At 45.2% G+C, this 16,047-nt stretch overlaps 1 protein-coding gene across 1 annotated transcript in view; it reads right to left on the bottom strand.

Annotated features, from left to right (window-relative positions):
* The window catches only part of ASB18 (ankyrin repeat and SOCS box containing 18), a 67,351-nt gene that overhangs the window by 26,959 nt on the left and 24,345 nt on the right, over positions 1-16,047 (bottom strand). The window contains exon 3 of the mRNA XM_020974933.2: positions 8,826-9,093. Coding sequence (XP_020830592.1) covers positions 8,826-9,093 — 268 coding nt within the window. The remainder of the gene's footprint in view (positions 1-8,825; positions 9,094-16,047) is intronic.

Below are 16,047 nucleotides of genomic sequence, written 5' to 3' on the forward strand. Positions count from 1 at the left end.
TGAGCCAGCTGTAGACCCCAAAAGAGAGCCAGATGTAGTGACTTTAGACTCCTCTCACCCTATCAAGTTAATTGTCGTGGCTGTCAAAAGGTCATAGAGGAAAACTCTAATAAATGGGCCAAAGTGGGCATTCCTGGCACCCAAAGTGAAGAATGAGAGACTGAATTTTATTGAAACTTAAAAAAACTCCAACAAACCTTTTCAAACAGTGTCTAGATTAAAGTCTCAATATCCTTTTTGCGTGATGAATTCTTGTGAATTCTGAATGGCCCAGTGGTTGGAAGGAAGCCTACATCTATCCATCCATCTATCTATATTTTTTATCCCAGGCACCCAGAGACACAAAGGTTTTTAAAGTCCTGCCCTGTGGTGAATGGCCCACTCAATGGTCCTATAGAAAAAGGCAGCACACAGGTGTTCAGACCATTGTTATCAGGAGTGAGAAAAAATAAAATCTCTCTATATGTAGGTCAGTGACCCCCCCTCCCCATTGTCAGAAAAGAAATTAAGGATGACCTAAAATCTACTACTTAAAAAGGGTGCCAGGGAAAGTAGTCCTTCCTAATGAAAGGGGTAATGTTTATGCTACTGAATGCCTGACCTTCTCAGCATAGAGCTTTCCCTGAAGTCTTTAGAGTTGAAAAGTTCTTGTTGAAGCCTCAAGCCGGGCCGACACATCTGTTAATTTTTCATCCTTCGAGGAAGTTGCTTAAGTTATCATAGAGGTGCCAGGTGGGCTGTGCAGTTGAACGCCTATTGGCTGTAGCTGTGATAATCGCCAGGGTTCAAGGCCTCCAGGGTGGTACGAGGTACCTGTCTGGCTGAAAGTCTACACCAGTAGATGGGGGTTGGGGTGGGGAGGGCTTCTCCTCTCTCGCCCCGAGCAATTGCCTTCTGACCCATCTCACAGATGCCCCAGTATATGAAGGACTGAACAAAGGGCCCTGTAGGAGCTTCAGCCTATTTGTTCCAAGCATTGGTAGCACAGTTTAGAGTCTGGAGGCCGGCACAAGACAGTTAAGACCAGAAGCAGATATTCAGACCATGAACAGAGTCTGGCAATCGCTCCTTTTATGGGTGAGCTCAGGAGAGCTGTAGAGTCCAAAGAAGGCCATGAAGAAAAAGGCCCCTGCCTGGGTGCAAACAGACTGAGGGGAATATGGGCTTTTCTATTTCCCCTGAGCTGGGCCTATCCCTCTTGGGCTGACTGCAGGCCCCCTGAAGGCAGACACCAAGCAGGCTTCTGTTGCTGAAGAAGCATCTGGCATGGTCCTGGGCACCAACTTACAGTAATACTTGTCAGGGGATGGCTGCAAATGGGAAACTGGAAGACTGTCCTGTGGGGGCTCAGGACAAGGGCAATGCAAAGCCAGAAGGTGGCAGTGATTCAAATGAGCTGCATCCAGCTGTCCTCTGCCCTCGACTGGGGAGGAATCACAATGGCCTGTTTAGAAAGTCTATGTGAGGACCTAAAAGAACATTGAACCAAGAAGTGAGGCTTCCTGGACTGAGGCTGCTGCTTCCAGTAAGAGCCTCCAAAGCAATTTGCAGGCATTAGCAATTTAAATCAGGGCTCCCCACAAGGAAGAAGGCCAGGCACTGCTCCCTCCCTTCCCTGGCCTCTGCTAATTGCACAGTAATAATGGAAGTGCTAAGTTGCATTGGTGACTGAGATTTCCACTGACAAACACAGCCTCATTTGATGCCTGTGAGGCAGACAGGGAAGAGATTATTATCCCTGTTTTGCATAAGGGGAAACTGAGGCTCTGAGAGGTCTAAAATGGCTGAGACTCCATGCCAGACTCCCTTGGACATGGTGAGGCTAAAGGGGAAGGGTCACCTTGGCTGGTTTCCAGGTGTAGTGTTGGTCCATTAGTCAGTTTTGTCATAGACCCTTGGGCAGCAGTTGGGTGAAGCCTATGGACTCCTCCTCAGAGTAAGATTGTAAATGCATAGGATTCTAAAGGAAGCCCAATTACACTGAAATGCAATTATCAAAATATTTTGCAAAACCAAATTCTTGGGCCCCTGAAATCTCTCCATAGATTCTCAAAGTTAAGAACCCTGACTCTGAAGCATTCCATTATTCCAGTCAATGAAAATTGCTTCAGAACCTCATCTCAATCTATACAATGGGGATGGTAATGCTGGTACTACCAGAGGTAGTGAGGAGTGATGAGGGAACTGGGCTAGGTCTGGAGGTTTTTTTAGTTATTTATTTTGGGCTAGGCAATGGGGTTAAATGACTTGCCCAGGGTCACACAGCTAGTAAGTGTTATGTGTCTGAGGCCAGATTTGAACTCAGGTCCTCCTGAATCCAGGGCCGGTGCTCTATCCACTGCGCAACCTGGCTACCCCATAGGTCTGGAGATTTTAACCAGCCGGCTGATGACACCCAAGGATCCCTCCTTAGAATCATGTTTTTAGTGAAATTCATAGGATGGCAGAGGAAACCACTTCTATTGAAATGCAACAATTAACATATATTTGAAAAATAGGTTCATGGCCCCCAAATTAAGAGCTCTTAAGTGAGATGGCCTCTAAAATCTTTCACCTCTAAATTTAGGAGTGAGGATGACTTTTTGTTGTTATAATAGCTCACCCAAACTGCTAAGAAATCAAAGGGCTGTGGTCTGTATTTGATAGAGAAAAGACTTGCCTTGATAAAATCATAGTCCTGGAATACTGGCGTTCCAAAGTACAGGCTCTGTTGGGACTTGGGATTAGGAACTGGGGTTGATAGATGCCTTGTTAACTTCTCTCAGCTGCCCTATGGGAAAGTCAGGAGGACTGTCTTGCTGTCTGGCTCTCCTGGCTTGCGCCTTCTATACTGACAGATGGCAGCCACAACACTCCAATGAATTTGGAATTTTTTTTCTTTTTGGTGAGGAGATGGGGTTAAGTGACTTGCTCAGGGTCACACAGCTAGTAAGTGTTAAGTGTCTGAGGCTGGATTTGAACTCAGGCCCTCCTGACTCCAAGGACAGAGCTCTATTCACTGTGCTACCTAGCTGCCCCTAATTGGTAATTTTGTTGAGGGAGCACTGTGTGCCCCAGTGGCAGCTCACAGCTCGCAATCCAGCCAGCCATGCCTGGCCAGCATGAGCATCCCTTGATCTGTGTTTTTTTGTGAAGGTTCACCACAAGGGCTCTGAGGAAGGACTATCTTTTACCTCTCTTTGCATCCCCAGCACTTAGCACAGTGCCTGGCAAATTGTAGGTGCTGAATAGTTTGTCTGTTGTCTGACAGACAAGGCTCCCTTCCTCCCTAGGATGTCCTGGAAGCCTTCCTTCACGTCCCCTGACTTTTCAAAGATGTCAGTGGAACATAGGGGCTGGCCTTTGTTTCTCTCCTGTTCCTGATCTGTACTAAAACTACCTTCTTGTTCTTGTTCTTGCTTTTGTTCTTCTTCTTGTTCTTGCTCTTCTTCTTCTTCTTCTTCTTCTTCTCTTCTTCTTCTTCTTCTTCTTCTTCTTCTTCTTCTTCTTCTTCTTTTTATTTATACATTGCTTTGATGACAATCTTTATCCAATTTCCCCTGCATAATTCCCTCTTTGTGACATGTTATAGCCTGTGCACACTCATTATATACTTCCCTGTTGCTCTTTGGTTGATCCTCAACCTTTATTCTTTAAATACGGTACTTTTCTATGACTCATACCTCTATATCACTCGGAAGAATATTGGTGCTAAAAAGATACAACTTTGGTTAGGGAGAAATTGGGGGGATGGGTCATGAAAGATTGATACAGTTTGCCAAAGGCAATTAGCTTTCTCTCTACTGCCAACTCTGGGCTTAGCTTATTGTCCATTTGTAAAGTCTGTGAAAGATAAGTCTCTATCAGTCTCTCTATCTCCTATTGACACACATATACCATCCAAACTGGAGGAGCTCTATGGGTTGTCCATCCAATTGGATATTATAGTCTGGTAACAGGCATTCTTCATCCACTTGGTTTTCCCATGAGGATAGCTAGGACAAACTCTTTTAAGTGTCTGTGAATCTCCTTTAGAAGGATTTGCACTATTCTGGGACACAATGTAATCATTGCAACATCATCTGCAAACAGGAGCACCTGAAGGACCTCACCATCCCTCTTCAACTTGGACTGTTTGCTGGAGACTGAGACTAAATTGTCTAATGACTAGAAAATATGCTCATTATTAGAAGATTTTGAACTATTGTCTTCTATATCATTAAACAACAACAACATTTCCCTAGTTTGCCTTGACTGAAAGTACTGGGGCTACTGCCATGCTGACTTTAGCATGGACCATTGGTCAGCTTCGCTCATTGCGGCTCTGAATGCCCCAGCCCAAGGTTACTGTCAGCCTCATCTTCCCCAGTAACTGGAATTATAGGCATGCACAACCCTGCCTAGCCTCCAGACCATTAGAGAAATGTACTTTTTGTGCTGCTCTATTATGAATCTATGTTTTGGGATTTGTCTGATAATTCAGGCAATGTGGATTATTACAATAATAATAAATTAATAAAGTGATACATTAAATCTAGCAGACATTGACAATTATGTGCTAATACAAAGTCCTTTACAAATCAAGAGCTTTTAAAAATAGCATACCTATGTGTATATATGTATATATATACATACATCCATGCACATACATGCATACTCACACAAACATACACACACATACACATACATATGAAGATTTACAAAGCCCCTTCTGCACAGTAGCCTTGTAAGGGAGGAGATAGAAGTATTATTTTGAGCATTTTAGTGACAATGAAAAACAGCATGGTATAGTAAATAGAAGGCTGAGCTTGGTGTCAGGAAGATCTGGGTTCAAATCCTACCTCTCATATTCCTAGCTGTGTGACCATAAGCAAGTTGATTAACCTCTCTGAGCCTTTATTTCTTCCCATACTTATGAAATGTCAGTCAATAAGCATCTGTTATGTGCCAGCTATGTGCCAGGCACCGGGATAAGCGCTGAATTGATTGATCTATGTCATGTTGAGAGGGGACAAAGTGATCTGTCCAGGGTCAGTTACATTGCTAGTAACTCTCTGAGGTGAGATTCAAACCCAGAACTCCTGGATCCAAGTCCAGAATTCCATCTACTATGTTCCATTGTTTGCTTAATACTTTCAACTCTTCAAAGAGTTTTGACTTTTCTTTTTCTTTCTTTCTTTCTTTTCTTTCTTTCTTTCTTTCTTTCTTTCTTTCTTTCTTTCTTTCTTTCTTTCGGAGGCAATTGGGATTAAGTGACTTGCCCGGGGTCACATAGTTAAGAAGTGTCTGAGGCTGGATTTGAACTCAGGTCCCCCTGACTGCAAGGCCAGTGCTTTATCCACTGTGTTATATAGCTGCCATGAGTTCTCTCTCTCTCTCTCTCTCTCTCTCTCTCTCTCTCTCTCTCTCTCTCTCTCTCTCTCTCTCTCTCTCTCTCTCTCTCTTTTCCTTTTTGGTGAGGCAATAGGGGTTAAGTGACTTGCCCAGGATCACATAGCTAGTGTTATGTGTCTGAGACTGGATTTGAACTCAGGTCTTCCTGACTCCAAGGCTAGAGCCCTATCCACTGCTCAACCTAGCTGCCCCTGATTTTTATCATTTTGAAAGGGTTTGAACACAAAATCACTTTAAGGGCCTTAACTCTTTTGTCATGTGAGAATCTATTGAAAGAATGTAGAATGTTTAGCTTGTAGAGGAGAAGGTTAGTGATGGGGGAGGGGAGATGACACATGATTGTCAGTCAGTCAATAAGCCATTATTAAGTGCCTGCTATGTGTCAGGCCCTGATTGCGGTTTGTAAGGACTACCATGTGGAAGGGGGATGAGCTGTGTTCTGCTTGGCCCTAGCGGGCAGGACAAGTTGCCCTGACTTTGGTGGAAGTTACAAGGAGGTAAATCTAGACTTGATATCAAGAACACTTTCCTCAAATCTGAGCTGTCTCCAGGTGGAAGGGTCTGCCTTGGGAGGGCCAGACGCTCCTCCTGAGAAAGAGGGATACTCCATCTACCATGAAGCTCCAATGGTGAGGATGCCTTTAAGTGTGGACATTAGGAGATCAGTGGATTCTATGGAGTTATCAAGCCCCTGCTATGTGTAAAGCACTGTGCCAAGTGCTAGATGTACTAAGAAAAAAAGACTGATGTGGTCACATTACTGTCTGAGTTCCCTCACTACTGCTGCTCTCTCCCTCCTCAGTTATGTCTATAGCTCGTTATCTGCTCTCTCTTTAGTTCTTTTCATCTCCTACCCTACACTATGCTTTTTTTTTGGGGGGGGGGTTCTCTTCCTAGCAGGATGTAACTCCTTGGGAGGCAGTGTGGTAGAATGGGAACACTACTAGATTGGGATTCAGAGGACTTGGTTCTTGATATTGCCTTTGCCATTTTCTACCTGTGTGACCTTGTATAAGTCACTTGACTTTTCTGGGCCTCAGTTTTCTCAGCTATAATAATGAAAGAATTAGACTAGTTGGTTTCAAAGTGCCCTTGCTAAATCAATTGCCTGTGAAGGCAGGAACTGTTTTCATTTTTATCCTTAAATTCCAAGCCAGTAGAATAGTGTCTGGCAGACAGTAGGCACTTAGGGAGAGTTTTTGGAATAAAACTTCTGTTGGTCAGGACATTCATTCATTTGCTGTTGATAAGTCTGGATGGCTCATTGATATCAACTGATAATGGGGGAGTACGCTGGTGGGGGCTCATGAGCCACAATGCTAGAGATATCATGTCTGACCTCCCAGGGTTATCCCAATCACCCTGAAGGGAGAAGGAGCCACTCCCTCCTGGAGATTCCACCTGCCAGTCAAGTGATTTATTGGCACAGAGTAGGAACTTCAATGGTTGTGCTGTACATGGGGTGGTCTGCTCCCACACCAACTGAGAGTGCCTATTTATTGTCTTTCTGGGCGTGATTTTTTTGGTGACAAATTTTCTAATTATAGCTGTAGGGCTCCTGGGACAGACTCATCTGCCTGGCTAGGGAGCCCTAGGGAGCTTCCAACCTCTCTAGTGCACACAAATAATTTCCATCTGCCAAAATTTATTTTCTTACAGCACATCTATGACCATGTATACCTGCTGACGGAGACACAATGTGGTGGAGTAGCTAGACTTAGGAAGACCAGAGTTTGAATCCTGCCTCAGTTACTTATGACCTGTATGAATCTAAGAAAACCACTTAACCACCCTGAGCCTTAGTTTCCTCATCTGTAAAGTGGACATAATTATAGCATCTACTTCTCAGGCTTGCTTTAGTGCTTTAGAAATGTTAGCTATGATGATGCTGTCACTCCAGTGGCTTCCTAATACTTCCAGGAGCAAGTATGAACTCATCTGACAATGACAGCCCTTTGCAATCTGGCTCCAGACGTATTGCCTCTGATGCCCCTCCATGTAATCTCGGGTCTGTTCAGTCTGCTCTTCTTACTCTTCCTCACACAGGACATTCTATTCCCAGCCTTTGCAATGGTCGTTCTACATTTCTGAAAGTCACTCCCCCCCCACCCCCCACCCACTTTGGAAGCATTGTTTCCTATAAGACCCAGACCAAGAGTCAACTTCTTCTCCCCGAAGCCTTTTCCTGATCACTAGCTGCTGGTGTCCCATTCTGAATTACACACACACACACACACACACACACACACACACACACACACACACACACATACACACCCCTCTCTCTCCACTCAACACATATGCACACATATATAGTGTCTATATGTATATATCCATAAACATATGTGTATATATTTGCACACACACATCCCTTCTCTCATGATAAGAGCATAAGCTCCTTGAGAGCAGGGCTTGCTTCATTTTTAGTCTCTGTATTCCTAGCATAGTGTCTGGTGCACAGTAGGTGCTTAATGAATACTTTTTGATTGATGGGCTCCGTCATGCCCTGCTTATCTCTTTTGTCTGCTCCTGATGTGGGAGAGACCAGTTAATTCTGGATGAGATCAGGAAGGACAAGAAATTGTTACCTCAGGGGTTGAAGATAATAACATTGCAACATGAAAATTACTAGAGACTAAATGACAGAATTTGTGAAGCTTTATGCAAATGAAAAATTTGCAAAGGCTCCTGGGAGCTTCACCCTGTTCAAGGCCCAGCGTCAAGCTTCCTCGAAGGCCACTCCAAGGGTTTCTCTTGCTTGGAGGAGGGGGCCCAGGTTGCTTCGAGCCTCCTGCTTCAAGGAGAAGTTGCCTAGGACTTGGTGCCCAGGGGCTCTCTCTGCAGAAAGTTGAAGTTTGTCTGCGCATCGTTGGGGGGCTCTTATGTTTCGGCTGAAGCCCCAGCCCCGAGAAGCTCACTATCTCTCTCACACTGTGACAATTAGGATGCATAAAATTATCATTAAAAACCCTAATTTTTAAAGCCTCCAACCCTTGTCAGCGGCCTCTTAGCATTATTCAAACATGGTTTATTTAGGCCTCTGATCATGCAGCTCATTACCTCAGTTTGGTGTCTCTTGCTCTCTCTCTTGTAATCAAGCTCTAATTAGACTCAGCCAGAAGTAAAGGGGGGATGTTGCTTGGCCAGGGGTAGGTGAGTGCAGGGCCCCTGGCAGGCTGATTGACAGGGCCAGGGGAAAAAGCCTCAGGTGGGTCATAATTTGTCTGGCATAAGAAGATCACCCCCTCTAGGCTGAAGCCTGGCCCTGATGGGGTGAAGCTCTGCTGAGGGGGCCTCTCCTAAGGCCAGATCCTTGTTTGTGGGTAACGGAACTTAGCCGAAATGGCTGAGTGATGGAGCCAGTGTTAGGAAGCAGAAGTGGAGAAGCTAGGGCTTCTGGTGGGGTTGGGAAGGTATGGTGGGGATGGGGGCTCTTGCTGCTGCCTTCTTACCGGAGAGTATTTGGGGAGGTACACAGGTGGAGTGGAGCCAAGCCTTCCTCACTCATTAGGTTGGGGTCAGCCTGGTGTTCCAGGAGCAATTCTGCACAGTCCGTATGACCCCCTTGGCAGGCCTCATGTAGGGCACTCTTCCCACCTGGGGCTGCATTAACATCAGCATTCCAGTGTAGCAGATGGCGTACGCAGTCAGTGTGGCCGTGACTGGCGGTGATGCAGAGAGGGTTGGTGAGCTCTCTCTTATACTCCAGGGACCAGAGACCTGCAGGGTAGGGACAGAGGGGGAGAAAGCAATCAACCCAATCCATCAACCACCAAGCTGTTATCAATCATATTATCGATCAGCCCTGTGAGAAACACTGCAATAGAAAGACAAAGCTTCTTGACCTCAAGGAGCTCTGCTGTGTACATTCTGCTCTAGATGTAGTAGGCCTTGGAGATATCTATATATCTATGTATATACATACATACATATATATATATATATACATATATATATACAGATATCTATATATCTATGTATATACATACATACATATATATATATATACATATATATATACATATATATATACATATATATATATATATGTATGGGTGTGTATACACACACACACACACACACACACACATATATATATATAATGTGTATATAAAACAAAAATAAAATAGTCCATGCTCTCAAGGAGATTGCATCCTATCAGGGAGACAACATGAAGCCAATCAGTCAATCAGCATTTATTAAGTGTCTACCATGTGCCCAGATCTGTGCTAAGAGTTGGGATACAAAGAGAGTTAAAAGCCAGCTACTGCTCTCAAGGAGCTTACAATTTAACAACAAGCAAAAAACCATTCACAATTTATAAACAGGATAAGTAGGAAGTAATCACTAGAAGAAATTGAGCTAGAATTAAGAGTAGTTGGGAGAAGCTTCCTGGAGAAGATGGGATTTCAGCTGGGTCTTAAAGGAAGCCAGGAAAGTTAGGAGGCAGAGCTGAGAAGATGGAGCATTCCAGGCCCTGGGAACAGCCAGAGAAAATGGCCAGAGCTGAGAGTTGGAGGACCTTGTTCATGGAACTGCCAAGAGGCCAGTGTCTCTGGATCAAAGATGACCTGGTGGGGACTAAGGTGTAAGAAGACTGGAGAGGTGGGAGGGGGCTGGGTCATGGAGGATTTGAGTTCCAAGCTGAACATTTTGTGTTTGATCCTGAAGGTGGTAGGGAACCAGTAGAATTTACTGAGCAGGGCAGTGATATGGTCTGACCTGCACTTTAGGAAAACCACTTCGGTGACTGAATGGAGAATAGACTGGAGTAGGGAGAGACCTGAGGCTGGCAGTTCCCCCCACCCCACCCTAGCAGCTACTCAATGAGGTGATAAGGACCTGCACCAGGGTAGAGGCAGTATTAGAGGACAGAAGGGAGTGTATTTAAGAGATGTTGCAAAGGTGAAATTGACAGGCCTTGGCACCATATTGGATATGAGATAATGAGGAATCCAGGAGAAGTGAGGCAGTGAGCCTGAGGGACTGGGAGGATGGTGGTGCCCTCTGCAGTAATAGGGAAATTTTGAAGTGGGGAGGGTTTTGGGGTTCAGTTTTGGAAATGATGAGTCAGAATTAGAGGGACTTAAATTCTAGATGTCTAGCAGATATTTGGAGATGCACTACTGGAGATCAGCAGAGATAGATTTGAGAATCACAAGCAAAGAGGTTATAACTGAATCTATGGGAGCTGATGAAATCATCAAATGGTATGGAGGAGGAAGAAAAGAGAGCCCAGGATAGGATCCTGGGGGACACCCAAGGTTAGCAGATATGGCCTGGATGAAGGTTCAGCAAAAGAGACATAGAAGGAGTGATCAGATATGTAGGAGGAGAACTTCGGGGGGCAGGGGTGGGGTTGGACTAGTGTTACAAAAACCTAGAGAGAAGAAAGTATCGAGGAGAGTCGTCAACAGTGTCAAAGGCTGCAGAGAAGTCAAGAAGGATGAGAACTAAGATGAGACCATTAAATTTAGCAATTAAGAAATCATTGGATTATGGATTTTTTTTCAAGTCTAACAAGATAAAATGTAATAGGTATAACTATCAAATCTTAAGCTTGGGTTCAAAATATCAACATCATGGGCTGGCAGAGTGCGAAGGGTTGGATACAGTGGGTCCAAAAAAGATGACTGAACTTTAGAGGAATGAAGGCTCAGTCTGAATCAACAATGTGATGTGGCCACCAGGGAAGTGGATGTGATCTTGGCTTCATTTATAGGTTTACCACATTCCCTGAACTCTGGAGGGAATGATTCTGCTGTAACCTGAACTTGTCAGGACACTCTGTCTGGAAGGATGGTCTTCAGTCAGTCACCAAATCTTAACATTCAGCCAGTCCTCATCTCTCCTCACCTCCAGTTTCCCCTCACAAACTGCCTATTGGAAGTCTTGAATTGGATATATCATAGACATCTCAACCTCAGTGTGTCCCAAACTGAACTTGTCTTGCTTCCCAAACTGTCCTGTCTTCTGAATTTTCCTATTACTTAGATTTTTTTAAAAACATGGCTAATGTGAGGCTTTATTTGCTTGAATATACATATTTCTAACGGGTTTTGGTTTTCTTGCTTTCTCAAGGAGCAACATTCCATCCAGTCTGAGCCCACACCATAGATTAAATAAATGCCTTTTATATGTCATATACTGTACTAAGTGCTAGGAATACAGAGACAAAATCCACCCGTCCTGGATTCAAAGGACCTACATTCTGCTGGAGGGAGACATGTAGATGAGGTAGCTACACAATGCAGTGGATGGAGTATGGGATTCAGAGTCAGGAAGTTCAAATTGTTCCTGTTGACCTTTGCAGATTCTCTCACAGTCTAGTCCTCAATTCCAATGGCCTTTTCTCAATCCTCATCCCTCTTGACCTCTCTGCAGCCTTTGACCTTATTGATTCCTCCCCTTGCCACTCTTCTGTCTAGGTTTTTGTAACTCTCCTCTCTCTCGATTTTCCTCCCACACATGTGACCACCTCTTCTAAGTCTCCTTTGCTGGGTCTTCATTCACGCCATGCCTGCTAACCTTGGGTGTCTCCCGGGACTCTGTCCTGGGCTCTCCTCCTATTGCACTCAATGATCTCATCAGCTCCCAGGGATTCAATTAATATCTCTTTGCTGATGATTCTCAGATCTATTTATCCAACCCTATTTTCTCTCTTAACTTCCAGTCTCTCATCTCCAAGACCCTATTGGACATCTTGAACTTGATATCCTCTAGAATTTTTAAACTCAACAAGCCCACAACTGAGCTCATTATCTTTCCCCAAAACCCTTCCCTCTTCCAAACTTTCCTATTACTGTCAAGGATACCATCATTCTTCTTGACACCCAACCTAGGTGACATCTTCAATGCCTCACTCTCTTATTCCCTCATCCTCACATCCAACCAGTTGCCCAGCTCTGTCCATTTGTACCTTTCTAACATCTCTTGAACACACCCCCTTCTCTCCTCTTATGCTGCTATCACCCTGTTCTAGGCCTTTACAATTTCATACTAAGACTATTGTAAAGCCTGGGGGTTGATTTCCCTGGCCCAAGTAGCTCCCCATTCCAGCCCATTCTCCACTCAGCTGTCAAATTCATCTTGTAAAAGCACAGGTCTTGTCTGGGCTTGGAACATTGACTATTTCATTCATTTGCATTTAGAAGAGTGACCATGCCATTCTTCTAGCCAATCAACCCCAGTGGCTCTTTGTTACAGACAGGTAGGCACAAAAAGATAGAGACAGAGACAAATTCGGAGACAGAGAGACACAGCCTGCCAGAGGAACACATAGAAATAGACACACACAGACACAGGCAGAGAGAAAGAGACAGAGACAGAAATAGACACAGAGATACAGGCACAGAGATGGAGGGATGCAGAGATAGAGAGACAGTGTATCAGTGGAGGTAGTTCCCAGGACCATGACCTCTGGCAGCAGAGAAGAAAGCCAATTATAGATTCAAAAGTCTTTTGGGAGTTAGGCCGAAGAGAAGAGAAGGTCTAGGGAGCCCAGAAAACCCCCCTTGCCCAGCAGAGATGCTCCTAGAGGGGAATATCTTGAGGATTCTATGAGAAAAGACATGAGGGCCCTGCAGTGCCAGAAGCATGAGTTGTCTTGGCCAAATGCACAGGAGCACGTGTGCCTTGCTACCAGTGTGTGTGCCCACTCTTCTCACTGACACTGTGCATGTACGTGGGAGAGCATCTTCCTGGTTATGGGGCAAATGTTTCGTGGTGACTGCAATTACTAGACTGTCTCAGCAAATGCCTTTTCTTTGAACTAATTGTGTCTAGTGTCTGACTGTTAAAGGTAGGGGCCTTGGGAGCAATAGTTTTACAGATATGGCCCCACAGAGTACCCTTGAGTCCCGGCGGTAGTGATACTCAAACTGCAACCTGTGAGTGCTGAGTCAAGGAAGTAGGTCCAGGGGTGGGTCTACAAAAATAAATGAAAATATGTACACACAGTAAGTTTTGGTGGGACTGGAGAAAAGCGTCCACAGTGCAAAAGCAGGGAAGCCTTCAGTGATATGTGTGGCATCCTTGCTCCCGGCCAATTAGAGTGATAGTTGAGATGAGCTTGCTTAGAGAAACATACATCAAAATACAATTTCAAAGCCCCCAACCCTTACCCCTCTATTGCCACCAAACAGCAGGAGGAAGAGAAGCAAACACAAAACAACTGCCTGACACCAGCCAGCTTGCTCCAGGAAGGGCCTGAGAACGAGTGTTAGCCCTCCTGAAAATATCTGAGGTGGAGGAAAAAAAACCCAACTTTGATGCGTTGCTCCACATTTCACACAATTCGGGCTTGTTGCTTCGAGCGCTCTAGGGTTTTGTGTGTGTATGTGGAGGGCTGTTCTTTCTTAAGGAATAAAATGGAGCAGGGGCTATGTGCTTTACTTTCTGAAAACTTTGGTGCTTTCAAAAGCCCTGTCGAAGGTTGTTAGCTGTATTGAGCAATGGTCTAAGTAAGGGGGGAGCCAGTCCCTGGTGAATACACATCAAGGGGCAGGAATTCACGCGGTAGGCATGCCTGCTTCTAATGATGGCAGAATCGATCGAATGGCTGTAATGAGCTGCAAAGGGGACCCTTTCCACAGGCCAATCCTTCCCCAGAGCCCATGCTGAGAAGTTTTGAAAGACCACTCCTTAATTACCTACCAGTGTGTAAGACAGATTCCTACCCTGGCAAGCTTTGGAGCCCTTCTACCTTGAGGATGCTGTACACATGGCTCTGGAAAGGACAGGTTAGTTAGGTGCTAAAGGAGGGATGACCGTGGCAGGACCCAGTGAAGTGGGAATAGGAGATACCTGAATGGGAAGCTCCTTGATCCTTGGGAAGATGGGGAGCTTGGGTCTAGGGTAAAAGCTGGGATTTGTGCAGAAATTTGGAGATTAAGGGCATTCTTTTATTTACTACCCATAGGCCCTTGGGCAAATTGTTTAACCTCTCTGGGATTCTGTTGTCTTTTCTATAAAAAGGGCAAAGGGTTGGATTAGATTGTCTCTAAGGTACGCACTCCCCTGCTCTAGATCTCTGATTTCAAGGTCCACAATGAAAGTGAAAGTTCCACTGTCCTCTGTCCTGGTCAGACCGCATCAGTGCCTGGCATATAGCAGGTGCCCAATAAATGCTAACTGATTGATCGAGGTAAGTTGTTCAGTTTTGGGAACCACAGTGTAGGAAGGTCATCGCTAAGCTGGAGAATGCCCAGAGAAGGGTGGCCATGATGGGGAAGGGCCTTGGGTCCATACTGTATGACAAGTAGCTGAAGGAACTGAAATTATTTTTCTGGGAGGAGAAAAGTGTCAGGGGGCACGTGACATTGTCTTCAACTATTTCAAGGACTGTCACATGGGAGAGATTGAGCTTGATTTGCTGGCCCCCAGAGGACAGCTTTGGTCGACTTCTGTGGGTTTCCCCGAGAGTTTCTCCATTGCCTTGGCTGTATCACCTTGCCTCTCATTCTTGACACCGGAGTAGAGAATATGGGGCCAATACCATCTGGGCCACATTATACTTGAGTCAAATCGCCTCTGCTGCAGTGCTTTACCTAGAGACCCTACTAGAGGCACAACCTCCCTGACAGCCCCCAGGCCCAAGGGACAGTCTCTTGGCTCTGCCAGAAGCCTCTGTCCTTGTGGAGCAGATTCCCAGGGCCAGCGGTTGAGTCCTGGGTTGCAGGCCTGGCTGGGATGGGGGGAGTTCCTCAAGAGTACCCATGTCTGCTTAAGGCCATCTGGAGGGGAATAACTTGCCTTTGCCCTCCATATGTCTGCTCTTCCATTTAACACCTGTGTAAGCAGCTCTACCATGAGTTAGTCCATTGTGAGACGCCTTGAGCCCAGATCCAAGACAAAGATGGATGAGAGGAAAGCTTCCCTAACAATCATTGGTATCCTCAGCTTCCTTCAAGATTCAGCTCCCAGCCCACTTTGGCAGGAGGCCTTGCCTTGTCCCAGCAGCTTCTAGCATCCTCCCTCATCTATTCCACATACAGTGTCTATGGAACCAGTTCTGGTCATATTGTCTCCTCCTACAGAACATGAGCACCTTGAGGGCAGGGGCCGTGTGGTTTGTCTTCTTTGGATTCCTGGCACCTAGCACAGTGCCCAGCCCATAGTAAGTGCTTATTAAAAGTTGCTAACTGCCTTCAGAGGAATAATTAACCTTGTTCTGATTGGTCCTAGAGGGTAGAGGCTTCAAAGAGACAAATTTAGGATCAATGTCAGGAAAAACCCATTAACAATGAGAGCTGTCTCATAGTACGATGGGTTTTCTCAAGAGGTAATAGATTCCTCTTCCCTGGAGATCTTCAATCAGAGGCTGAATGACTGACTATCTCCAGGTTATATTGTAGTGGAGGTTCCTTTGGATCATGGGATGGACTAGATGGCCACAAAGACCCCTTCCAACTCTGACATTTTGTGACCATTTTGTTAAATACTTGGGTTTGGACAAGAGCTACACAAGATGAGAGAGCATGGAGGGCTGCAGTCTACAGTGGTAAAGGGGGCACTCCCATTGATGAGATAGTTGGCCCAATGAAGTCTGGAAATAAGTCTATGTTGTATGCTAGAGTTCAACAGTCATTGATAAAGTGATTTTAACCCTCAATCTCTCGTACAGAGACTATTCAAAACTCTGTCTGGTTTGGTTTTCAGAATCTAGTTCCAGCC

Source organism: Phascolarctos cinereus, unplaced genomic scaffold, assembly GCF_003287225.1.
Source record: "Phascolarctos cinereus isolate Bilbo 61053 unplaced genomic scaffold, phaCin_HiC Scaffold_5;HRSCAF=322, whole genome shotgun sequence".
Classification (NCBI taxonomy): Eukaryota; Metazoa; Chordata; class Mammalia; order Diprotodontia; family Phascolarctidae; genus Phascolarctos; species Phascolarctos cinereus.